This window comes from Cherax quadricarinatus, chromosome 82 (genome assembly GCF_038502225.1).
Source record: "Cherax quadricarinatus isolate ZL_2023a chromosome 82, ASM3850222v1, whole genome shotgun sequence".
NCBI classification, from domain to species: Eukaryota; Metazoa; Arthropoda; class Malacostraca; order Decapoda; family Parastacidae; genus Cherax; species Cherax quadricarinatus.
In genome coordinates, this window is record NC_091373.1 from 20,799,602 (window position 1) to 20,827,101 (window position 27,500).

At 40.8% G+C, this 27,500-nt stretch overlaps 1 protein-coding gene across 2 annotated transcripts in view; it reads right to left on the reverse strand.

The window, feature by feature from the left end:
* Nucleotides 1-3,114: 3,114 nt before the first annotated feature.
* The window catches only part of LOC128702902 (endoplasmic reticulum-Golgi intermediate compartment protein 2), a 286,545-nt gene continuing 262,159 nt past the window's right edge, over nt 3,115-27,500 (reverse strand). The window contains exons 8-9 of one of the 2 annotated variants that reach the window (XM_070102635.1): nt 20,440-20,578; nt 3,115-3,597 (exon numbers count right to left, since the gene is read on the reverse strand). In XM_070102635.1, the coding sequence (XP_069958736.1) occupies nt 3,341-3,597; nt 20,440-20,578 (396 nt within the window). In that variant the 3' untranslated portion in view covers nt 3,115-3,340. Of the gene's footprint in view, nt 3,598-16,045; nt 16,108-20,439; nt 20,579-27,500 lie in introns of those variants that run through there. The other variant, XM_070102636.1, reaches the window with a different exon arrangement.

The following is a 27,500-nucleotide window of genomic DNA, read 5'->3' on the forward strand; positions in this document are numbered from 1 at the left end:
GGAATCCTTAACCTGTAAATAGCTGTCAATAAAGCTTAGGGATCCTTAACCTTGTCAAACCCTGTAAAAAAAAAAAAAAAAAAAAAAAAAAAAAAAAAAAAAAAAAAAATAAAGAGAGAGAGAGAGACAGAGAGAGAGAGAGACAGAGAGAGAGAGAGAGAGAGAGACAGAGAGAGAGACAGAGAGACAGAGAGACAGAGAGAGACAGAGAGAGAGACAGAGAGACAGAGAGACAGAGAGAGACAGAGAGAGAGAGAGAGAGAGAGAGAGAGAGAGAGAGAGAGAGAGAGAGAGAGAGAGAGAGAGAGAGAGAGAGAGAGAGAGAGAGAGAGAGAGAGACAGAGAGAGACAGAGAGAGACAGAGAGAGACAGAGAGAGACAGAGAGAGACAGAGACAGAGAGAGACAGAGAGAGACAGAGAGAGACAGAAAGAGGCAGAGAGAGAGAGATACAGAGAGAGAGAGACAGACAGAGGGACTTTGATGACCTTCTTGCAGTATTTGACATGAGAAACTTTAATTTCCTTACTCACATCTCTGGCTCCTCCCTTGACCCAGTAGTGAGTGATCTAGCAGAAGGTATAGTCACTTGTCAACCAGTTAGCGACGTTGGATCATCTGACCACAAGGCTGTTTTTACGACACTTAAGATCCCAACAGAATGAGGTGAGGAGTCCACACGCACAACCTGGCTATGGGAAAGAGGTAATTGGCCAGCCCTTTGCTCTGAGCTCGCCACCACTGATTGGAATGCTCTTCTCCAAGGGGATGTTGACAACCAAGTGAAAGCCTTCACTGGACACATCCTCAATCTACAGCAAGAACACATTCCTCACCGGCAATACGTGACGAAGCCTACAGATCAGCCTTGGTTTGGCTTTCGTTGTAGAGAGGCTGCTACTGCTAAGTACAAGGCATGGTGAAGGTATAAGAGACATCCTATCACCTGTAACAGGAACTTGCACAGGCAAGCCTGTAGACATATGGGTGACATTCAAAAGTGGGCCATTGCTAAATGGGAGGTGGACACTAAAAGAAAGCTAGCATCAGGTAGGGTAGGCTCCAAAACCTGGTGGTCCCTGGTCAAGGACAGACAAGGTTATTTGCTTGATGAACTCATTCCACCTCTAAATCAACAGGATGGGACCACCTCTACTAGTAGTCAAGAGAAAGCAGACCTCTTTGTCAAACACTTTGCTACCAAAATGCAAGTTCCTGATCCAGCAAGGGACCCTCCTTAGCTAGCTGCAAGAACTGTGTCAAAACTGTCAGTGGTGACAATAAGGCAGGAAGAGGTGCATTTCCTTCTTAAATCGCTTGACCAAGAAAATGCTGTGGGCCCAGACAAGTTGAGCCCAAGATTGCTGAGAAGATGTGCAGACCAGCTAGCAGCACCTCTAACTCGCATCTTTCAGCACTGCCTAGTACAGTGTAAATGGCCTTCTCTGTGGAAAGAGGCAAATTTAGTCCCTGTTCACAAAAAGAAGAGCAGAGAAGAAATCAGCAACTACAGACCAGTGTCACTCCTGTCAATCACTGGCAAGCTCCTTGAGACAATAATCTCAAGACAAATGACAGAGTTTTTTGGCTACCACTCACTACTTTGTGACCGTCAATATGACTTCAGGAAAGGTTACTCTGCTGCAGATCTATTGTTAAACCCCTCCACTAAGTGGCACCAGTCACTGGATGAATCCAAAGTCAGCTGTGTGGTAGCACTGGACATTGCTGGTGCTTTCGACTGGGTGTGGCACCAGGGCCTCTTAGCAAAACTGCAAGCTCTGGGAACTGCAGGCTCTACGCTATGTCTCCTCAGTGATTACCTTCATGGTAGATCTCTAAGTGTAGTTCTCAATGGAACAGAATCAGCAAGACATCCTACTGGGGCAAGTGTTCCACAAGTAAGCGTGCTGGGACCATTGTTATGGAATGTCTACTTCAATGACCTTCTTTATCTCATCCCAGACTCCCATGCATATGCAGATGACTGTACACTGACATTCACTTATCCAAGAGAAGAAATGCCAGTGGCTCTAAGCTACATCAATCACCAGCTAAGAGGTATATCACCTTGAGGAAATAGATGGCAAATAATATTTGCACCTGAGAAAACACAAACGATGATGATCTCTAGGCACCATGATGATAATGCCGGTGCAGTAGTAAGGATGAATGGGAGGGTGTTGGCACCTGGGGAAGAAGTTGATATCCTTGGGGTGAAATCTGACTCCAAACTGACCATGAAGAACCATGTTGTAAATCTTGCAAACAAGGCAGCCAAGAAGCTTACAGCACTTCACCGCATCTCGCATCTGCTTGACAGTAGGGGTTGCAAGATTTTGTACGAGGCACAAGTACGCTCACATCTTGAGTATGCTCTACTTTCTTGGTTTGCCTGCCCCCTCTCATCTGCGACTGCTTGATAAGAGTAGAGAACAGAACAAGACTTCTCATCTCTCGCCTGGATAGATCTGTCATTTCAGCAGAGCCTTCAACACAGGAGGGATGTGGGTGGCCTTACTGTTATGTACAAGGCCAATATTGTCAAAGTACCACACTTGGATCCACTTCGAGGACAGCATGAAGCAAGCTTCTATACCAGAAGCCGGGCAGAAAGCAGCAACTTCACTCGGGCTGTACCCTTCTCCAGAACATCATTTCATCTGACCAAGAAGCATTATACAGCAGACATCTTTGAGAAAATATGTTTGTAGATTGTGAACATTCTACAGTGACCTTCAGGTATACATCATTCTCCATAGTTGAGAAACCTCCATATATAATAACAATATACATGTAAAGCATGAACAGAGAATCATAAAATTAATTTCATTAATACTAAAATACTAATGGGAAACAGTATCATCGTACAACAGAAGAAGAATATGGTAATGGTTACAATTAACAATGTTCCCTATTTCAATACTATAAATGTTGAGCCAATATTAAATAATAAATAATGCATACAAAACATGTTAAATGTATTATTTGTTAGGAAAATTAAAATTTTTGTAGTTATACTCATTTACTGTAATTAAAAATTGTTATCACTCTCTAATTATCATAACAAAAACTTCATAAGACAATATACATATCACTCATTAAAATATTTATAACTTAAATATGATTATCAATCTTCATAACTGTAATCAGTTTGCAAAACTCTTAGCTTCTACAGACAGTGATATTTATATAAATGTGAAACAATTATATGTATAAGACAGGTACATATACACATTAACAATGTCAGGTTGCAAGACTGGGGGTGTATGTAACATGTTTGATACTGGTGTGTGGTGAGCAACCCACAAGTTACTCATTAGACAACCACTGGTACATCATCAGGTTCCAGCACAGGTCATGTTCAATGCATCGGAGATATGAGGGTCAGCAGTGATGGGAGTAATAGTAGTGGAGGTCAACTGTGGCACAGCTGCATCAGGTTGCTGGGTCAGGTTGGACTGTAGGAGGAGACTAGCTGGTGGACCAGGCAAAAGTTTTGAAGTTTTCTCCTCGAATTTACCATTATTAGCTTCCTCTCTGAAGAAGCGACACGTCAAGCAGCTCACCAACAGACCAACAAAACGACTTATCAAACCTGTTGACATTACAATCATAATGATTATGATTAAACACAGACAACAAAAAACACAAAATGCGTAGCTGAAATGTTATGGTGGAACCTTGGTTGCCGACTGCATTACTTGTCCAACAAATCTGTTTTCGAATGAGGCGATCAAGAGAAAAAAAAAAATTCCCTGGTTTCCGTACATTCTCTTGGCCATTAACCAACAACGCGAACGGCTTGGGTCACGTGCTCACAGACTTTTGGTAAATCAAAGTCAACTATTAGCATGATACTGGACCAAATGGAAAAAGTAAACCAGCTGACCTTGCAAAAGAGATATCAAAGCAAAGGCCAAAAATTACTGAGGAGGTTGAAAAACTCTTGTTGGTTTGGATAAACAAAAAACAGTTACACGGTGATAGTGTTTCAGAGGCTATTATTTGTGAAAAAGAAAGGCAGTTGCACGATGACCTCCTGAAAAAAAAAAAAACACGAACAAGTGCTGAAATTCAAACATTCAAGGCTAGTAGGAGGTTGGTTTGATAATTTTAAGAAAAGAGATGGCATTCACAGAGTGGCTAGGCATGGGGAGGCTGCCAGTGTTGACAAAGTGGCTGTTGAAAAGAGTATGTAGAAGCTGGGGGGGTTGTCCCCTCCAGGTTTACTCCAGGTAAGTGTTTAACTGTGACGAGACAGGCTTCTTCTGGAAGAAAATGCCCAAGAGGACCCACATAACTGTAGAGGAAAATTCAATACCAGGAGCTGTCATCAGAGGAAGAGGAGGGAAGGGACAATGTGTCCGCTGCACTTGTCAAGGTAATGTGTGCTAAATGGCGTGAAGTGAAGGAGTTTGCTGAAAAATACCATCCAGACAAAGCAGTGGCCATCCATCTCTATAACATGTACGATGACAGTGTGATGTCTCAATTTAGACAAGTGTTAAAAGAGAGCCTGAAACAAACCACAATGGACAGGTTTTTATTGAGACAAAGAACCAGTGAACCAGAACAAGGTATTAGTGCTGAAAAGAGACAAAGAAGAGAAACACCAGAAGGACAGCTGCCAGACATATTATTAGAAGGTGACTCTTCTTCCAAGCAGTAACATACCCCTTCCTCTCCTCCACCTGCTTCCAGTATGCCATTAGCTCTCCTCTGACAGGTAAGAGGCAGTTAAATTTTCATTTATTATACAGTATTTCAGTTAAAGTATTTATTTTTAGTTTTATGTAGCAGTTAGTACATTTTTAATAAATTATTATATTGTCATTTGGGATCTGGAATGGATTAATTCTATTTACATTATTCTTTATAGGAAAAATTGCTTTGGCTGTCGAATTAACATCTGGAACAAATTAAATTCGATAACCGAGGTTCCACTGTATCTATAATTATTATATTCATGCAGAAGCACTAAACCTGTAAGGATCATACTGAATTAATCCTGTTTATAAGGACTGAACCTACAAAGAATGTACAAGGACATTGGTAAAAACAAGGTATAAATACATATTACGTTTTTTTTTTATTATTAACACACTGGCCGATTCCCACCAAGGCAGGGTGTCCCGAAAAAGAAAAACTTTCACCATCATTCACTCCATCACTGTCTTGCCAGAAGGGTGCTTTACACTACAGTTATAAAATTGCAACATTAACACCCTTCCTTCAGAGTGCAGGCACTGTACATCCCATCTCCAGGACTCAAGTCCGGCCTGCCGGTTTCCCTGAGTCCCTTCATAAATGTTACTTTGCTCACACTCCAACAGCACGTCAAGTATTAAAAACCATTTGTCTCCATTCACTCCTATCAAACACGCTCACGCATGCCCGCTGGAAGTCCAAGCCCCTCGCACACAAAACCTCCTTTACCCCCTCCCTCCAACCTTTCCTAGGCCGACCCCTACCCTGCCTTCCTTCCACTACAGACTGATACACACTTGAAGTCATTCTGTTTCGCTCCATTCTCTCTACATGTCCGAACCACCTCAACAACCCTTCCTCAGCCCTCTGGACAACAGTTCTGGCAATCCCTCACCTCCTCCTAACTTCCAAACTACGAATTCTCTGCATTATATTCACACCACACATTGCCCTCAGACATGACATCTCCACTGCCTCCAGCCTCCTCCTCGCTGCAACATTCATCACCCATGATTCACACCCATACAAGAGCGTTGGTAAAACTATACTCTCATACATTCCCCTCTTTGCTTCCAAGGACAAAGCTCTTTGTCTCTACAGACTCATAAGTGCACCGCTCACCCTTTTCCCCTCATCAATTCTATGATTCACCTCATCTTTCATAGACCCATCTGCTGACACGTCCACTCCCAAATATCTGAATACATTCACCTCCTCCATACTCTCTCCCTCCAATCTGATATCCAATCTTTCATCACCTAATCTTTTTGTTATCCTCATAACCTTACTCTTTCCTGTATTCACTTTCAATTTTCTTCTTTTACATACCCTACCAAATTCATCCACCAACCTCTGCAACTTCTCTTCAGAATCACCCAAGAGCACAGTGTCATCAGCAAAGAGCAACTGTGACAACTCCCACTTCGTGTGTGATTCTTTATCTTTTAACTCCACACCTCGTGCCAAGACCCTCGCATTTACTTCTCTTACAACGCCATCTATAAATATATTGAACAACCACGGTGACATCACACATCCTTGTCTAAGGCCTACTTTTACTGGGAAATAATCTCCCTCTTTCCTACATACTCTAACTTGAGCCTCACTATCCTCGTAAAAACTCTTCACTGCTTTCAGTAACCTACCTCCTATACCATACATCTGTAACATCTGCCACATTGCCCCCTATCCACCCTGTCATACACCTTTTCCAAATCTATAAATGCCACAAAAACCTCTTTAGCCTTATCTAAATACTGTTCACTTATATGTTTCACTGTAAAGACCTGGTCCACACACCCCCTACCTTTCCTAAAGCCTCCTTGTTCATCTGCTATCCTATTCTCCGTCTTACTCTTAATTCTTTCAATAATAACTCTACCATACACTTTACCAGGTATACTCAACAGACTTATCCCCCTATAAGTTTTGCACTCTCTTTTGTCCCCTTTGCCTTTATACAAAGGAACTATGCATGCTCTCTGCCAATCCCTAGGTACCTTACCCTCTTCCATACATTTATTAAATAATTGCACAAACCACTCCAAAACTATATCCCCACCTGCTTTTAACACATCTATCTTTATCCCATCAATCCCAGCTGCCTTACCCCCTTTCGTTTTACCTACTGCCTCATGAACTTCCCCCACACTCACAACTGGCTCTTCCTCACCCCTACGAGATGTTATTCCTCCTTGCCCTATACACGAAATCACAGCTTCCCTATCTTCAACATTCAACAATTCCTCAAAATATTCCCTCCATCTTCCCAATACCTCTAGCTCTCCATTTTATAACTCTCCTCTCCTATTTTTAACAGACAAATCCATTTGTTCTCTAGGCTTCCTTAACTTGTTAATTTCACTCCAAAACTTTTCTTATTTTCAACAAAATTTGTTGATAACATCTCTCTTTTTACATTGCTTCACCACTCTCTTAACCTCTCTCTTTTTCTCCATATACTCTTCCCTCCTTGCATCACTTCTACTTTGTAAAAACTTCTCATATGCTAACTTTTTCTCCCTTACTGCTCTCTTTACATCATCATTCCACCAATCGCTCCTCAGGTATAAATACATATTTTTTTTTATTTTTTTTTTATTATCACACTGGCCGATTCCCACCAAGGCAGGGTGGCCCGAAAAAGAAAAACTTTCACCATCATTCACTCCATCACTGTCTTGCCAGAAGGGTGCTTTACACTACAGTTTTTAAACTGCAACATTAACACCCCTCCTTCAGAGTGCAGGCACTGTACTTCCCATCTCCAGGACTCAAGTCCGGCCTGCCGGTTTCCCTGAATCCCTTCATAAATGTTGCTTTGCTCACACTCCAACAGCACGTCAAGTATTAAAAACCATTTGTCTCCATTCACTCCTATCAAACACGCTCATGCATGCCTGCTTGAAGTCCAAGCCCCTCGCACACAAAACCTCCTTTACCCCCTCCCTCCAACCTTTCCTAGGCCAACCCCTACCCCGCCTTCCTTCCACTACAGACTGATACACTCTTGAAGTCATTCTGTTTCGCTCCATTCTCTCTACATGTCCGAACCACCTCAACAACCCTTCCTCAGCCCTCTGGACAACAGTTTTGGTAATCCCGCACCTTCTCCTAACTTCCAAACTACGAATTCTCTGCATTATATTCACACCACACATTGCCCTCAGACATGACATCTCCACTGCCTCCAGCCTTCTCCTCGGTGCAACATTCATCACCCACGCTTCACACCCATATAAGAGCATTGGTAAAACTATACTCTCATACATTCCCCTCTTTGCCTCCAAGGACAAAGTTCTTTGTCTCCACAGACTCCTAAGTGCACCACTCACTCTTTTTCCCTCATCAATTCTATGATTCACCTCATCTTTCATAGACCCATCCGCTGACACGTCCACTCCCAAATATCTGAATACGTTCACCTCCTCCATACTCTCTCCCTCCAATCTGATATCCAATCTTTCATCACCTAATCTTTTTGTTATCCTCATAACCTTACTCTTTCCTGTATTCACCTTTAATTTTCTTCTTTTGCACACCCTACCAAATTCATCCACCAATCTCTGCAACTTCTCTTCAGAATCTCCCAAGAGCACAGTGTCATCAGCAAATACATATTACAGACATGGTCAATGTCTGTAATATGTATTTATACTTGTGCCACTGCAGGAATACCACAAAATGATCCACAATGACAGATGTGTGTGATTGCAGGTTATAATATGATAGCTAATACCTCACACTCACTACAAATTTTTACCATTAAATATATGAAGCTGAAACTTTCTTATCATTGTCAACATACAATGGACCCTCCATTTTCGTTGATCTCCGTTATCGCCGATTTGGGTTTTGGCTGACTTTGTTCATCAATTTTTTGGTTCTGTTTTCATCGATTACCTCAGTTTTCATCGACTGTACAGAACCTGTCCAGTGCCCAGTGCGCAGACAAAGCCGCCTCCCACATGCATTCTCAGCCAGTGTAGCGTTGTTTCTTGGTGAGTGAACATATCCTGTTAAGTCATACGAAACATTTCGTAATAATCCATTTTTTTGCCACTTGTTTATTGTGTGTGACTGCTAAATAAGCAACCATGGCCCCAAAGAAAGCTCCTAGTGCCAGTGCTTTGGTAAAGAAAGCGAGGAACACAATATCTTCCAGTGCATAGGCCTTAAAGATAAGGATTGGCAGCGATTGGCTTCAAGGACGATGAACTCTCCTTGGGGAAAATTGTAGCCAGATTGTGTCTGAAAGAAGGATTTTGAAGGGTTTGAGGTTGACCCTGTCGACCCTACACCTGTTGTGCAATCAACTGTGGCACTGGGGAATTCTGTGGAGTTGGATGAGTGTCCAGGATGTGGAAGAGTTGGTGGATGACCACAATCAAGAGCTAGCCACTGATGAGCTGAAAGAGCTTCATTTGCAACAGCAAGAGACCACAGCACAGGAAATTGATGCAAAGGAGGAGGAAGAAAGATGGAAGCAGGTGCCTTTTCAGAGATTAAGGAGATTTGTGCAATGTGGACTAGGGTGCAGTCAATTATGGAGCAACATCACCCTGAGAAAGCTGTTGCAATCCGTGCTGGCGACTTTTACAATGATAATGCCATGTCCCATTTTAGGCAAATTTTGAAGAGAGGCCAGAAACAGACCTTTCTCAAGCTGGTCCTAGTGGCATTAAAAAACAAAGGAGAGAAGTGACCCCAGATAAGGACTTGGTACCTACTGTCCTTAACCCTTTGAGGGTTTTCGTCGTACTAGTACGTCTTACGCGTAGGGGTTTTTGACGTACTAGTACTCATAAATTCTAGCGACCTCAAATCTAGTGGGAGAAAGCTGGTAGGCCTTCATATGAAAGAATGGGTCTATGTGGTCAGTGTGCACAGTCTAAAAAAAATCCTGCAGCAAACGGTGCATAATGAGAAAAAAAAAACTTTTTCCATTTTTTTTTAATAAATCAGCGACTTTGCAGTGTATTTTCGTATGGTATTTATTGTTGTATTCTAGTTTTCTTGGTCTCATTTTATAGAATGGAAGACATATTACTGAAATTGAGATGATTTTGACTGGTTTTACAATGAAAGGTGCCTTGAAATTGAGCTCAAAGTAGCAGAAATGTTCGATTTTTACCAAACTTCAAAAGTAAACAAATCGTGCCAAGCGTGCAATACACGTCAACTGGTGAGTCTAATATTCTTTCACAAGTGCACCAATAATATTTATACCATTTTTTACACTAATGCAGTAGTCTGCATAACAGTAAATCTTATATTTTTTGTGAGAATAAAAATTCAAAGTGGAAAGCAAAAGAATATAAGAGGGGCCTTGAGACGTGACTAATGACTAGAGGAAATGTCATTTTAGTGCCAGGAATGTCTTTCTTGTTTATTCTGGACCCTATTCCGAAATTGGCATCTTTTGAAATTTGTGTGAAATTGGCAAAATTGCTAAATTCTGACCACTGTACTGGATAGTTGAATTTATAAATGGGTGGTTTCTTGCACCCATTCGATAGAAAAAATAGAGATCTAGCGAAATATTCATGTTTTTTGTCGACTAGTACAGTGAAATTGGCAGAAAATGGGGCTCAAAGTGGGCAAAATCGCCGATCCGTAAACATCGCCGAGACCGCTAACTTTGTGAGAGCATAATTCCGTAAGTTTTCTATCAAATTTCAAACTTTTGGTGTCGTTATGATCGGGAAAAGATTCTCTATCTTTTCATAAGAGAAAATAATTTTTTTTTTTTTTTAAATTTGGCCGACCCTGAGAACGAGTTTCGGAGAGGGCCTGTCGACCCTCAAAGGGTTAAGGAGGGGGATTTCCCTTCCAAAGAATAACCTCTCTTCTCTCTCCCCTCCTCCCTTCCTTCCTTCCAGCAACAACAGCCTTTAATAAAGGTAAGTGTCATGTGTAATGTTCATTCTTTTCTGCATGTAAATCTATCTTTAAGGTAAAAAAATTTTTTTTGTTGATACTTCTGGGAGTCTGGAATGGATTAATTCCATTTACATTATTTCTTATGGCGAAAATGGTTTCGGTTTTGGCCGATGGCTCTGGAACAGTTTAAATACGAAAACCAAGGGTCCACTGTACATATATAAAAGAAGTCCACACTAAAAAATGGCTTATAGGTCTATGAAAAATGTGTAATAGTACAGTTAACAATTTAATAGCGCTTTTATGAGTATAAAACACAGTGCTCCACTTAATAATCAAGTAACAGTTGAATTAAAGACATCTGAAACTTAGGGAACATACATGATACACAAATTTAGCGAACATATGTGATACACAAACTTAGGGAACATACATGATACACAAATTTAGCGAACATATGTGATACACAAACTTAGGGAACATACATGATACACAAACTTAGGGAACATACATGATACACAAACTACCTGAATAACACACATCCCAACTGTTGCAACTTTTTGCAGTCATGAGAGATGATGGCTATGCCTCAGGTGTCAGTGACAATAACTAATTTTGATTCCTCTCGGTCATGGCAAGTGTTAGCCACTGCCCCTGAACTTGACCCTCCCTAGATCAGAGGAACACACTACATATGTGTGTTCACATTTAACCCCAACTCTGCTAGGGCAGAGTTGGCATTAAATGTGAAAACCTTCTACAGATAAACAGTTATTTCAGTCATTACTTTACCAACTTTAGTTTTGCTATACTCTGTAATCTTTGTTGTACTGTGTGTCATTTTGCAATTGCTGTATGACTGAGTGTCATTACACATTATTGTGTCATACTGTGACTTATGAGAGTATAGTGGTACTAATACTCTTAATGGGTGTGAAGCATCAGTTATGAATATTGCAATGAGGAGGAGGCTGGAGGCCATGTAGATGTTGTGTCTGAGGGCAATGTGTGGTGTGAACATTATGCACAGAGAATTCGTAGCTTGGAGATTAGGAGGTGCGAGGTTACTAAAAGTATTATCCAGAAAGCTGAGGATTGGTTGTTGTGGTGATCTGGATGGAAGAAAATAGGATGACTTGGAGGGTGAGGTAGAGGTCATCCTAAGAAAGGTTAAAAAGAGGAGTTAAAGGAGGTTTTGTAAGTGAGGGGATTAGATATCCAGCAGGAATGTGTGAGCATGTTAGATAGGAGTGAGTGGAGGCAAGTGGTTTTATAACTTGACAGGCTGTTGGAATGTGAGCAGGGTAACATTTGTGAAGAAATTCAGAAAAACCAGTTAGCCAGACTGGAGTCCTGGAGGTGGGAAGTATAGTACCTGCACTCTGAAAGGGGTGGGGATATTTGCAGTTTTGAACTGAAATATCAAGGAGAGCAAAAGTGATTTGAACAGTGTCACTATTAGCAATTTTTTCACTGTTCTGGAAGGTTTCATCATTCACTCCAACATTTTCCTGGCTGCTGTGATATTTTCAATGCTGTGTTTGAAGGAAAGGAGAATTGACATTATTACTCCTCTTGTTCTATTTGGTAATCATCCTGCATTTTGTATACAGTGTACTGAAATTAAGACACATGTGCAACATCTGGGTATCTTTATTGTAGACGTTTCACCATCCAGTGGCTTTATCAATACAAATTCCAGGACATAACTTGAAGACAGTAGAACTATATTCAGAAGACGAGGTAATCAGTCCCTCAACCTTGGAGTTGGTGCGAAGAGCACCATAGTCGTGGAGATTCTGAAGCAGAAGCAAGGAGCCTGGTGCTTATATACTAACGTGAGGTGGAAAGGGGACGTGTAGCAGACAAGGGCATAGTCACTGGTAAGTGGGATTCCCCAGTGGAAGTAGGTCCTACCCAATGAGATGGGTTAGTAGTAGTAGTAGTTGTCGTAGTCGTGAAGGTTGTGTGCATGTCCTCAGAATCAAGATTCCATGATGTTGCAGTGTCTGACAAGTTGTACAAGAATGGTATACAATACCGACAAGATGAAATTAAGACACATGTGCAACATCTGGGTATCTTTATTGTAGACGTTTTGCCATCCAGTGGCTTTATTAATACAAATGCCAGGACATAACTTGAAGACAGTAGAATTATATACAGAAGACGAGGTAATCAGTCCCTCATCCTTGGAGTTAGTGCGAAAAGCACCATAGTCGTGGAGATTCTGAAGCAGAAGCAAGGAGCCTGGCGCTTATATACTAACGTCAGGTGGAAAGGGACGTGTAGCAGACGAGTGCATAGTCAAGATTGAGGGACTGATTACCTCTTCTTCTGTATATAGTTCTACTGTCTTCAAGTTATGTCCTGGAATTTGTGTTGATAAAGCCACTGGATGGCAAAACATCTACAATAAAGATACCCAGATGTTGCACTTGTGTCTTAATTTCATCTTGTTGGTATTGTATACCATTCTTGTACAACTTGCAGGCACTGCAACATCATGGAATCTTGATTCTGAGGACATGCACACAACCTTCACGACTACAACAACTACTACTACTAACCCATCTCATTTGGTAGGACCTACTTCCACTGGGGAATCCTGCTTACCTGTGACTATGCCCTCATCTGCTACACGTCCCCGTTCCATCTCATGTTAGTACAGTGGACCCCCGCATAACGATCAGCTCCCAACGTGACCAATTATGTAAGTGTATTTTTTAAGTGCTTTTGTAGGTGTATTTCTGGGGGTCTGAAACGGACTAATCTACTTCACAATATCTCTTACGGGAACAAATTCAGTCTATAAAGGCACCCAATAGACTTCTGGATTGAAATAATATCGTTATGCGGGGGTCCACTGTATATAAGCGCCAGGCTCCTTGCTTCTGCTACAGAATCTCCACAACTATGGTGCTTTTCGCACGAACTCCAAGGTTGAGGGACTGATTACATCGTTTTCTGTATATAGTTCTACTGCCTTCAAGTTATGTCCTGGAATTTGTATTGATAAAGCCACTGGATGGCAAAACGTCTACAATAAAGATACCCAGATGATGCACGTGTCTTAATTTCATCTTGTCGGTATTGTATACCATTCTTGTACAACTTGTCAGACACTGCAACATCATGGAATCTTGAATCTGAGGACATGCACACAACCTTCACGACTACAACTGCTACTGCTACTAACCCATCTCTTTGGGTAGGACCTACTTCCACTAGGGAATCCCGCTTACCAGTGACTATGCCCTTGTCTGCTACACGTCCCCTTTCCACCTGACGTTAGTATATAAGCGCCAGGCTCCTTGCTTCTGCTTCAGAATCTCCACGACTATGGTGCTCTTTGCACCAACTCCAAGGTTAAGGGACTGATTACCTCGTCTTCTGTATATAGTTCTACTGCCTTCAAGTTATGTCCTGGAATTTGTATTGATAAAGCCACTGGATGGCAAAACGTCTACAATAAAGATACCCAGATGTTGCACATGTGTCTTAATTTCATCTTGTCGGTATTGTATACCATACTTGTACATACAGTGTCCTATTTAAGTTCTTTATTTTTTATCTAAGCTACTGGAACTTGTTACCATTTAATGCTATGTCGTTCTCCAATGACCAGTGGAAGACTGCTTATGTGTTCTATTTTTTTGTATCTTTTACTGAGGTGATTTTCAACCCTATATTGATTTTTTTAACACAGTGGCTGTCTATCACTGATGTAAATAAAGAAAAAACACTTTTGCCATCATTCATTCAATCACTGTCTTGCCAGAAGCATGCTGACATCACATTTCTGATGACCATCCAAACCGTGACATCCCCATCCCTCCTTCACAGTGAAGGCATTATACTGCCCACCTAACGTGTTTAAAACCCATGCTTAACCCTTTCAGGGTCACCAGGCCCCCTCCCAAACTTGTTCTCAGGGTCAAAAAATATTTGTGAAAAAAAAGGAAAATTAAATATCAAAATGGTATACAATACTGACAGGTTGGTAGGTAAGACACATAAGCAACAGTTAGTTCCAGACTTTGGAACAGAACTTCTCCAGGCTGAGGGACTGACAACCTCAAATCTACAACTTTAAGGGTGATGGACTGATTACATCATCTTCAATCTCTACTGCTCCTGCCTACTTTCTGTACACGACTGAAGAAGCCTACTGTGTAGGCGAAACGCTTCGGAATAAAGTTGCCTAACTGTTGCTTATGTTTCTTACCTACCAAAAAAAAAAAATTTTTTTCTTATGAAATGATAGAGTTTTTTATTTTTGTGAGTATAATAGGCCAATTTTTTTTTTTTTTTCCGATCAATACTTATGGAGGTATGGAGGTATGGAGGTGTGAAGTTGACAGAAACTGACCTGCATACGGCAACATCACCGACTGCCGGTCACCCAGTAATAGTTTATTTTGTTTTTTTTTCTACTTTTTTATTTTATTTTTTAATATTTTATTTTTTCAAGTAACTTTTATGGCCTCTGAGACCAATATAAAAACTATTTGGTATATATCCACTCATTGTATACTACACAATAACAGCACAAACTTTGCTGTCATTATATTGTTTATAAAACATGTTTACACAAACCAACAATAAAAAATGTTGTTTATTACTATTTTTCTATCATTTATATACACATATAGAGTCACTGGACAATTCCTATAACTACAAGAGGTTCTGAACACTTGTAGTTGTGTGGAGGTGGACTTGTAAATATGCTGAGTCCCCAGTGTGTCTTGTGTCACAATGATGCATCATACCACCACTCACTGCCTTCCACAACACATTCTTTCCTCTCCACAAACCTATCTTCATTCTTTCCTTCCTTTCTTCCATCCTCTCATCTCTTCCTACCTACCTTCCCTCCCTCCTTCTTTCCTTCCTTCCTCTTATCTCTTCCTACCTGCCTACCTTCCCTCCTTCCTTCCTTTTTTTCTTTATTCAAGTAATTTTATGGCCTGTGTGACCAATATAAGGTATACTGAATGTATATTCACTCGTTGTATGCTACACAATAACCGCACAGTCATTATATTGTTTACAAAACATGTTTACACAAACCAACAATAAAAAATGTTGTTTATTACTATTTTTCTATCAATTATATACACATATAGAGTCACTGGACACTTCCCAGAACTGCTACACTTCTGTAAAGCTCGTAGTTGTTGTGTAGGAGTGGACTTGTAAATATGCTGAGTCACTGGCATAATTAGTGTCAATATGACAAATAACACCACCACTCACCACCCTCACTGCCTGTCAACACCCATCCCTTCCTCCCCACCCCACTAACCCACATGGAAATAAGTCACTGTCTGAATTTTTTGGGTTATCCTAGGTTGATGGTCTCCTTACTTCCTTCCCTCCTTCCTTCCTCTCATCTCTTCCTTTCTTCCTTCCTTCCTCTCATCTCTTCCTTCTTTCCTCCCTTTCTTCCTTCCTTCTTCCTTTCTTCAGATTTCCTGGGCATTGCTTTCGGTCACAAAAGAGCCCCAATCAGCTGAGGAGTGAGGAGTTTCTTAGCACTAGACATGGTGAACAAGGTGTAATAAAATGGCTTTCCCACACTGCACCACTGGATCCCGATTTTTTTTTGTACCGTGCACACTGACCATGGAGACAAATTCTTTCACATCTAGGCATACCAGCTGTTTCCCGCTTAATTTGAGGCCGCTAGAATTTACGCGTACAAGTACGGCACGAACCATGAAAGGGTTAACACCCATGTAAGGGTTAGGTTAGGTTCAACAGGATACAAGACAAGTGTTTCCTGACACGGGTCTTAGTCAGAAGAGGACCCACCATTGGAGCTTTTGGTCATCTGACTGAGGCCTTTCACTGGCTTACTGTCCAGTCCTTTAAAAATTATAGTTATAGTTATAACCATTTAGTCACGTATAAGACACTGGATAAGACACTGTTTTCTCAGATGCTTAAGTGCATCATACACCATTTTTTCTCCTTAGTTTTCATAGACTCATCCACTCTCGATTCCACTTCAAAGTATCCAAACACATTTACTTCCTCCATATTCCCTCCCTCCAATATATCCAATCTTTCATTACCTAGATTTTTTCTAACTCTCATCACCTTGCTCTTTCCTATGTTCACTTTTAATTTCTTTCTTTTACATACACTTCCAAAATTTGTCTACCAAACTTTTTAATTTTTTCTTCAGAATCTCCCACAAGAACTGTCATCAACAAAAAGCAACCATGACAACTTTCCTCAACATCCTAGCATTCACCTCTTTGACAACCTTATCTACAAATATGTTCAATAACCAGTGACATCACACATCCTTGTCAAAGGCCTACTTTTACTGGAAAATAATTTCCTTCTTTCCTGTATACCCTAACTTGAGCCTCACTTAGCACATAAAAACTCTTAACTGCTTTATGTAACCTACTACTTTTTACATACACTTGTAATATCTACCACATGACTTCCCTATCACATGTCTTGCCTAAATCTGTAAGTGAAATGAAAATTCTTTATCTTTTTCTAAGTACTGTTCACTTGTATGCTTCAATGTAAATACTTGGTCTACACATCTTTCTTCTTCTTTCTTTCAACACACCGGCCGTATCCCACCAAGGCAGGGTGGCCCAAAAAGAAAAACGAAAGTTTCTCTTTTAAATTTAGTAATTTATACGGGAGAAGGGGTTACTAGCCCCTTGCTCCCGGCATTTTAGTCGCCTCTCACAACACGCATGGCTTACAGAGGAAGAATTCTGTTCTACTTCCCCATGGAGATAAGAGGAAATAAACAAGAACAAGAACTAGAAAGAAAATAGAAGAATACACAGAGGGGTGTGTGTATATATATGCTTGAACATGAAATGTGTAGTGTGACCTAAGTGCAAGTAGAAGTATCAAGACATACCTGAAATCTTGCATGTTTATGAGACAGACAAAAGACACTAGCAATCCTACCATCATGTAAAACAATTACAGGTTTTCGTTGTACACTCACTTGGCAGGACGGTAGTACCTCCCTGGGCGGTTGCTGTTTACCAACCTACTACCTAGGACAAAACAGTCTTAATCCCCTATCATTCTTACACTCTCTTTTATCCCCTTTTCCCTTATACAAAGGAACTCTGCATCCTCTCTATCAATCTATAGATACCTTCCCCTTTTTCATGTGTTTACTGAACAAATGCACCAACAATTCCAAAACAATATCCCCACAAAATTGTAGTGAGTTCATTTTAGCTATGTCCGGTATGAGGATAAAAAACAAAAAAGGTTTACTGGATTACTGAGCTTATTTTACTTTCCTGGTGCTAAATTTTGCTCTATTTACATCTTTTTGTTGGAAAGTTGAATATATATTATCCTGTTATTTCTAGCAACCTCATTTTGCTTGCAATAACCCATAACAGTATTTTCTAAACGTTTTTGCAAAATCTGTTTATACCACATTTACATTTTGATTTCACTTGAACCTCTCCAAATTCCATCATAGAGGTTTAGCAGTTGAGATAAGAATGATCTTCCAACTCTAAATCGATACTGGTTTGGATTATGCAGGCTGTGTTGTTCTATAAAATTTGTAAATTGGCATCTCATCACCTTTTTTGAAGGCTCTTATAATACTCAAAATTAGGCAACTTTAGTTTTTGGCTGGCACTCCTACTGCCTACATACCAATTACTACCTGTCACACATGGTATACAAGGATAAGTACTTCACCAAGGATGTCACAAGAACACTGCAACATAGTTGGAAATTACACACACGAATAAGCCACATGGATATTATGCAATCTTTAACATATGAGTGGTTAAGAAGTGAATCAAAATGAGCAGTAACACACCATACAGGTGCTGTAGCTCAATCATGTCAATGAAAAACACAGAGAGAGACGACCAAGATCTCAAGCTCATTTCCTCCATCTCCCCAAGACCCAAACAGGTGATTACAAATAAAATGGGCTACTTCACACTGTAAATTTTGGAGATGATGGAGCTGATAATGAATTAAAAATCCCCAGAAAATGCCACAACTCCTTTAGGTCAAAATTAACAAATGCATGTGACCTGTGATATACCTGTGACTGGAGTTAAGAGTTTCCTCTATTCTTGCCTGAATCCAGGTTTTCTCTTTGATTGTTTCATCAACCAAACTGTTGCTGCTAACATACCATAGGTCTACACGGGCATCACAGCCTGGCTTATCTCCAGCACTCATGGCATGAATGAAGCTGTTCCTTAATTTTATACACTAGCATTCTTCCACAAAGGTAAGGTGACCCAACGAAAAAGACACAATCACCACCATTCACCAAATAGCTGTCTTGCCAGAAATATGTTGACATCAAAATTCAAATGAAATTCTCAACTACAACATCTCCACACCTTCAGAGTGTAGCCACTGTACTTTCAAGTACCTTTACATGATTTCATCATATGCACCAGAGGTCTGAAAGACACTTTCCTGACTTTCTCTTTAAATTAAGATTTCACTGTAATGGCAGGACTTAAATGAATGATGGTTAATGTGTTTCCTTATTTTGGGTCACCCTGCCTTAGTGGAAGACAGCTGATATGTTGACAAATCCAAATCCATACTGCTCAGTAGTTAACTAGATCCTACAATTTTTGGTATATACCAGTAGATCTTCTAGGCAGTAGGTTGGTAGACAACAACTGCCCAGGGAGGTACTACTGTCCTACCAAGTGAGTGTAAAATGAAAGCCTGTAATTGTTTTACATGATGGTAGGATTGCTGGTGTCCTTTTTTCTGTCTCATAAACCTGCAAGATTTCAGGTACGTCTAGCTACTTCTACTTACATTAAGGCCATACTACACATACATGTACAAGTATATATATACACACTCCTCTGGGTTTTCTGCTATTTTCTTTCTAGTTCTTGTTCTTGTTTATTTCCTCTTATCTCCATGGGGAAGTGGAACAAAATTCTTCCTCTGTAAGCCACGCGTGTTGTAAGAGGCGACTAAAATGCTGGGGGCAAGGGGCTAGTAACCCCTTCTCTTGTATAAATTACTAAATTTAAAAGGAGAAACTTTCGTTTTTCTTTTTGGGCCACCCTGCATTGGTGGGATATAGCCGGTTTGTTGAAAAAAAAAAAAACAGTAGATCTAGAATTATAACACCTGAATAAGGACATAAGAACATAAGAAAGAAGGAACACTGCAACAGGCCTACTGACCCATGCAGTGCAGGTCCATGTCCCCCCCCCCCGGATTAGCCCAATGACCCACCCAGCCTGGTCACCTCCACTCAAGGATGGAGCACGGCACCAGACCCAGCAGCACAAGCTAGTCAGGTCCAACTCACACCCACCCACACCCACTCATGTATTTATCTAACCTATTTTTAAAACTATACAATGTTTTAGCCTGAATAACTGTACTCGGGAGCTTGTTTCACTCATCCACGACTCTATTACCAAACCAGTGCTTTCCTATATCCTTCCTGAATCTGAATTTTTCCAACTTGAAACCATTGCTGCGAGCCCTGTCTTGGCTGGAAATTTTCAGCACGCTATTTACATCCCCTTTATTTATTCCTGTTTTCCATTTATACACCTCGATCATATCTCCCCTAATTTTACGTCTTTCGAGAGAGTGCAGATTCAGGGCCCTCAGTCTATCCTCATATGGAAGATTTCTGATACATGGGATCATCTTTGTCATCCTCCTCTGTATGTTTTCCAGAGCATTTATATCCATTCTGTAATATGGTGACCACTAACACCACTACACAACTCACCTGAACAGGTGAAAATCACCAACAACTCACCTGAACAGGTGAAGATCACCAACAACTCACCTGAACAGGTGAAAATCACCAACAACTCACCTGAACAGGTGAAGACTCCACCAACTATCCCACACAGTCTGGTGAGGAACTTGATCAAGGACTCGTGGCGCTCCACCACCTCCACCTTCAAGGCTGATACATCATACTTGAAGTATATGCCTGGAGTGCCATGGGAATTCTGTCAAAAAATTTCAAATATAATTAGGATAACATTATGTGTTTGGCTCTCCAATATTGTTTTTATTTTTTTTTTTATTATCACACCGGCCGATTCCCACCAAGGCAGGGTGGCCCGAAAAAGAAAAACTTTCACCATCATTCACTCCATCACTGTCTTGCCAGAAGGGTGCTTTACACTACAGTTTTTAAACTGCAACATTAACACCCCTCCTTCAGAGTGCAGGCACTGTACTTCCCATCTCCAGGACTCAAGTCCGGCCTGCCGGTTTCCCTGAATCCCTTCATAAATGTTACTTTGCTCACACTCCAACAGCACGTCAAGTATTAAAAACCATTTGTCTCCATTCACTCCTATCAAACACGCTCACGCATGCCTGCTGGAAGTCCAAGCCCCTCGCACACAAAACCTCCTTTACCCCCTCCCTCCAACCTTTCCTAGGCCGACCCCTACCCCGCCTTCCTTCCACTACAGACTGATACACTCTTGAAGTCATTCTGTTTCGCTCCATTCTCTCTACATGTCCGAACCACCTCAACAACCCTTCCTCAGCCCTCTGGACAACAGTTTTGGTAATCCCGCACCTCCTCCTAACTTCCAAACTACGAATTCTCTGCATTATATTCACACCACACATTGCCCTCAGACATGACATCTCCACTGCCTCCAGCCTTCTCCTCGCTGCAACATTCATCACCCACGCTTCACACCCATATAAGAGCGTTGGTAAAACTATACTCTCATACATTCCCCTCTTTGCCTCCAAGGACAAAGTTCTTTGTCTCCACAGACTCCTAAGTGCACCACTCACTCTTTTTCCCTCATCAATTCTATGATTCACCTCATCTTTCATAGACCCATCCGCTGACACGTCCACTCCCAAATATCTGAATACGTTCACCTCCTCCATACTCTCTCCCTCCAATCTGATATTCAATCTTTCATCACCTAATCTTTTTGTTATCCTCATAACCTTACTCTTTCCTGTATTCACCTTTAATTTTCTTCTTTTGCACACCCTACCAAATTCATCCACCAATCTCTGCAACTTCTCTTCAGAATCTCCCAAGAGCACAGTGTCATCAGCAAAGAGCAGCTGTGACAACTCCCACTTTGTGTGTGATTCTTTATCTTTTAACTCCACGCCTCTTGCCAAGACCCTCGCATTTACTTCTCTTACAACCCCATCTATAAATATATTAAACAACCACGGTGACATCACACATCCTTGTCTAAGGCCTACTTTTACTGGGAAAAAATTTCCTTCTTTCCTACATACTCTAACTTGAGCCTCACTATCCTCGTAAAAACTCTTCACTGCTTTCAGTAACCTACCTCCTACACCATACACTTGCAACATCTGCCACATTGCCCCCCTATCCACCCTGTCATACGCCTTTTCCAAATCCATAAATGCCACAAAGACCTCTTTAGCCTTATCTAAATACTGTTCACTTATATGTTTCACTGTAAACACCTGGTCCACACACCCCCTACCTTTCCTAAAGCCTCCTTGTTCATCTGCTATCCTATTCTCCGTCTTACTCTTAATTCTTTCAATTATAACTCTACCATACACTTTACCAGGTACACTCAACAGACTTATCCCCCTATAATTTTTGCACTCTCTTTTATCCCCTTTGCCTTTATACAAAGGAACTATGCATGCTCTCTGCCAATCCCTAGGTACCTTACCCTCTTCCATACATTTATTAAATAATTGCACCAACCACTCCAAAACTATATCCCCACCTGCTTTTAACATTTCTATCTTTATCCCATCAATCCCGGCTGCCTTACCCCCTTTCATTTTACCTACTGCCTCACGAACTTCCCCCACACTCACAACTGGCTCTTCCTCACTCCTACAAGATGTTATTCCTCCTTGCCCTATACACGAAATCACAGCTTCCCTATCTTCATCAACATTTAACAATTCCTCAAAATATTCCTTCCATCTTCCCAATACCTCTAACTCTCCATTTAATAACTCTCCTCTCCTATTTTTAACTGACAAATCCATTTGTTCTCTAGGCTTTCTTAACTTGTTAATCTCACTCCAAAACTTTTTCTTATTTTCAACGAAATTTGTTGATAACATCTCACCCACTCTCTCATTTGCTCTCTTTTTACATTGCTTCACCACTCTCTTAACTTCTCTCTTTTTCTCCATATACTCTTCCCTCCTTGCATCACTTCTACTTTGTAAAAACTTCTCATATGCTAACTTTTTCTCCCTTACTACTCTCTTTACATCATCATTCCACCAATCGCTCCTCTTCCCTCCTGCACCCACTTTCCTGTAACCACAAACTTCTGCTGAACACTCTAACACTACATTTTTAAACCTACCCCATACCTCTTCGACCCCATTGCCTATGCTCTCATTAGCCCATCTATCCTCCAATAGCTGTTTATATCTTACCCTAACTGCCTCCTCTTTTAGTTTATAAACCTTCACCTCTCTCTTCCCTGATGCTTCTATTCTCCTTGTATCCCATCTACCTTTTACTCTCAGTGTAGCTACAACTAGAAAGTGATCTGATATATCTGTGGCCCCTCTATAAACATGTACATCCTGAAGTCTACTCAACAGTCTTTTATCTACCAATACATAATCCAACAAACTACTGTCATTTCGCCCTACATCATATCGTGTATACTTATTTATCCTCTTTTTCTTAAAATATGTATTACCTATAACTAAACCCCTTTCTATACAAAGTTCAATCAAAGGGCTCCCATTATCATTTACACCTGGCACCCCAAACTTACCTACCACACCCTCTCTAAAAGTTTCTCCTACTTTAGCATTCAAGTCCCCTACCACAATTACTCTCTCACTTGGTTCAAAGGCTCCTATACATTCACTTAACATCTCCCAAAATCTCTCTCTCTCCTCTGCATTCCTCTCTTCTCCAGGTGCATACACGCTTATTATGACCCACTTCTCGCATCCAACCTTTACTTTAATCCACATAATTCTTGAATTTACACATTCATATTCTCTTTTCTCCTTCCATAACTGATCATTTAACATTACTGCTACCCCTTCCTTTGCTCTAACTCTCTCAGATACTCCAGATTTAATCCCATTTATTTCCCCCCACTGAAACTCTCCTACCCCCTTCAGCTTTGTTTCGCTTAGGGCCAGGACATCCAACTTCTTTTCATTCATAACATCAGCAATCATCTGTTTCTTGTCATCTGCACTACATCCACGCACATTTAAGCAACCCAGTTTTATAAAGTTTTTCTTCTTCTCTTTTTTAGTAATTGTATACAGGAGAAGGGGTTACTAGCCCATTGCTCCCGGCATTTTAGTCGCCTCATACGACACGCATGGCTTACGGAGGAAAGATTCTTTTCCACTTCCCCATGGACAATAGAAGAAATAAAAAAGAACAAGAGCTATTTAGAAAAAGGAGAAAAACCTAGATGTATGTATATATATATATGCATGTGCGTGTCTGTGAAGTGTGACCAAAGTGTAAGTAGAATATTGTTATTAGGAAATATCTTTAAATTTGGTTAAAATTAGAACACATAGTTTGTTACAATTAGGATAAACAAAACTTCAATTAAAATTAGAACAAATTCTAATGAGGAAGTATGATATAGTCAAGCAAGCAAATTTGCTAGCACTAATTTGTAAGATTTGATAATATATTTTACTAAAGGACATCTAGGAAAAAGATTTGCTTAAATGCCTATTTTTGTCAATGCCCATTTCAGCTATGCACAACTAAACTGAAAACTAACCATAGAGGTTCATGCAAAACCTCACTTTTGTATATCTGGACAATATCTGGATTAAAAAAAAAGTTTGATACAGTGAACCTTTTATCCTGCTATGTTTCATCCAGGGCTGGAGGAAAGCAACACTTTGAGGAGATACTATGATATTTCAGTGTCTAAGAAGTATACTGAAGGAAAAAAAATAATAATATAATTTTGGTACATCTGTGTCAAGCATTAGACATAACATCAGAAGAAAACTAAAAAATGAATCTAAATGTCATAGGAATATACACAGAAGTCTGATAACATAAAACATAGTTAAGTAAATTTACTGAGCAATTTACTGTTGTAATAGCCAGGTTAAGGCTTGTCACAGGTACAGTAATACAACATGGGTTTTGATATAATACGGTTTATAAATTTAATAATATAAATTTTATTTAACTTCAAAATGCACTGATACTGGACTGCTGCTGTGTACAGTAGATCATTATATTACATGGTAGTTATGTTCCTGAAAACGCTGTGGTAAATCTGTGTAAGATAAACTGAAGAACTTATGGGAAAAATAGGGTTATATTCCCAGAAGCTCCAAAACAGCCAAACAACTTTTTTTTTAGACCTTCAGATCTTACAAAAATAAAAGTGAATATGTAATTGTAGTTCACTGTCATGATGTATTGTTTTTACTACTTAAGACTACAAATGCAACAGAAATAATAGTATTTCTTACCTTAAATTATCACTGTCTTCGATGGAGGACATTGTCATGGCAATTCAATTGTCCTATGATATACCTTTGAAGAGTTTCGAGAGTTTATCTACTCTCTGAGCCCGGCCATGGGCCAGGCTTGTCTGGTGCTTGCCTGGTTAACCAGGCTGTTGCTGCTGGAGACTCGCTGTACCAGATATCCATCACAGCCTGGTTGATCTGGCACCTGGTGAAGATACTTGTCCAGTTTCCTCTTGAAGGCTTCTATACTTGTTCCAGCCATGTTTCTGATATCTTCTGGTAAGAAGTTGAATAGTCTGGGACCCCGGATGTTGATAAAGCGTTCCCTTATTGTCCCCACTGCACCCCTGTTCCTTACTGGGTTTATTTTACACTTCCTCCCATATCTCTCACTCCAGTACAGTGGACCCCCAGTTATCGGCCAGGTTGGTTATTGGCCAACTTGGTTATCAGCAGGGTTTTCGGCACTTGGTTATCGGCCGCTTTAGACGCATCCATCCGCTGGCTGGGGCAGCTTGCGCTTCACTTTGGCTTTGTCTCTCGGTGGCTGAGGAAGCTTCTGCTCATACATCCAAACATTTCACTTGTTTACCGTTGTTTTTAGTGTTTTTTTTTGCAGTGGAACTGTGAAATAAGTAACCATGGCTCCATGGTAAGGCTTGGGAGGGAGTGATTTCCAGGACTTTGAACTCCGCTTGGAGAAAACTGTGGCCAGTGTGTGTCCAAGAGAGAGATTTTGAAGGGTTTGAGACTCACCATGACCCTGACCCTACCGACCCTGTGGACTCTATTGTGTCTTTGGGGAAGTCCCTGGCGTTGGAGGTGAGTGGTGAGGATGTGGAAGAGTTGGTGGAGGACCACAGGGAAGAACTTACCACTGAAGAGCTGCAAGAGCTTCAATTTGAACAGCAACAGACTGCAGCTGAGGAACTTGCTTCAGAGGAGGAGAAAGAGGGAGTGAAGGAGGTGCCTTCCTCAGAGATTAAAGAGGTGTGTGCAATGTGGACCAGGGTGCAAGCTTTTGTAGAGAAACACCACCCTGACAAAGCTGAAACAAGCCATATCTGCAACATATTTAGTGACGAAACCCTGTCCCACTTCAGGGAAATCTTGAAGAGATGCCAGAAACAGAGCACTCTGGACAGTTATTTTGTGAGACAGGGGTCCAGTGACTTTCAAGCTGGTTCTAGTGGCATTAACCCTTTCAGGGTTTTCAACGTACTAGTACGGCTTACGCACCAGGGTTATTGACGTACTAGTACACCCAAATTCTAGCGCCTTCAAATCTAGCGAGAGAAAGCTGGTAGGCCTACATATTAAAGAATGGGTCTATGTGGTCAGTGTGCATAGTATAAAAAAAATCCTACAGCACACAGTGCGTAATGAGAAAAAAAAAACTTTGACCGTGCTTTTAGATTAAAACAGCAACTTTGCACTGTACACCTACCATCCGACTTACGACCAAGCTTGGTTCCGACCAACCGGTCGTAAGTCAAAATGGACGTAAGTCGAACCTTTGAAAATTGCCGACATACTGGATAGGGCATGTCAAACCTTTCCTATATAAACTGCCTACATAATACTGTAGTGTAATGTACAATCATTATTTAATTCTTTTTACCATAATTTACTTCTATTGTTATATTTTAATTATTTATGTACTGTATATAATGTATACATAGTAGTGATCTGTATAGAAATTTTACATCGCATATAGTATCATATGTTACTATTATCTTTATGTATTGTCGACACAGTGGAATGGGAGAATACCACTGGTAGTGTCATCTTGCCAGAATGTAGTATAACCTATACCCTAAGTAAAGAGAAACAACTCTGAAACATGTGTAATACGTATCCGGTTGGCTGGCTGGGTGGCCGGGTCTGTGGTTGGTCGGGTGGGTGGGTGGCTGGCTGGACGGGTGGGTGGCCGGGTGGGTGGATGGTTGGCTGACTGGCTGACCGAATGTGGCTCTCTCTCTCTCTCTCTCTCTCTCTGTATCTCTCTCTGTCTCTCTCTCTCACAGGTACACGTAAGTCAAGTTATCATACATGTTATAAATTACCTAGGATAACCCAAAAAAAATCCAGACAAAGTGCTATACAGTGGATCTGTGCTCCAGTGCCCTAAATTAATAATAATATTAATAATCATTATTATTATTATTACAATAATACTACATATGTACTAATATTAATAATATTATTATTAAGCTTCACACGGTGAGGGCCTGGGTTCGATTCCCAGCCAGAGTAGAAACACTGGACGTGTTTCTTTCCACCTGTTGTCTATGTTCCCCATCAGTAAAATGGGTACCTGGGTGTTAGTCGACTGGTGTGGGTCGCATCCTGGGACACTGACCTAAGGAGGCCTGGTCACAGACCGGGCCGCGGGGGCGTTGACCCCCGGAACTCTCTCCAGGTAAACTCCAGGTAAACTCATTACTT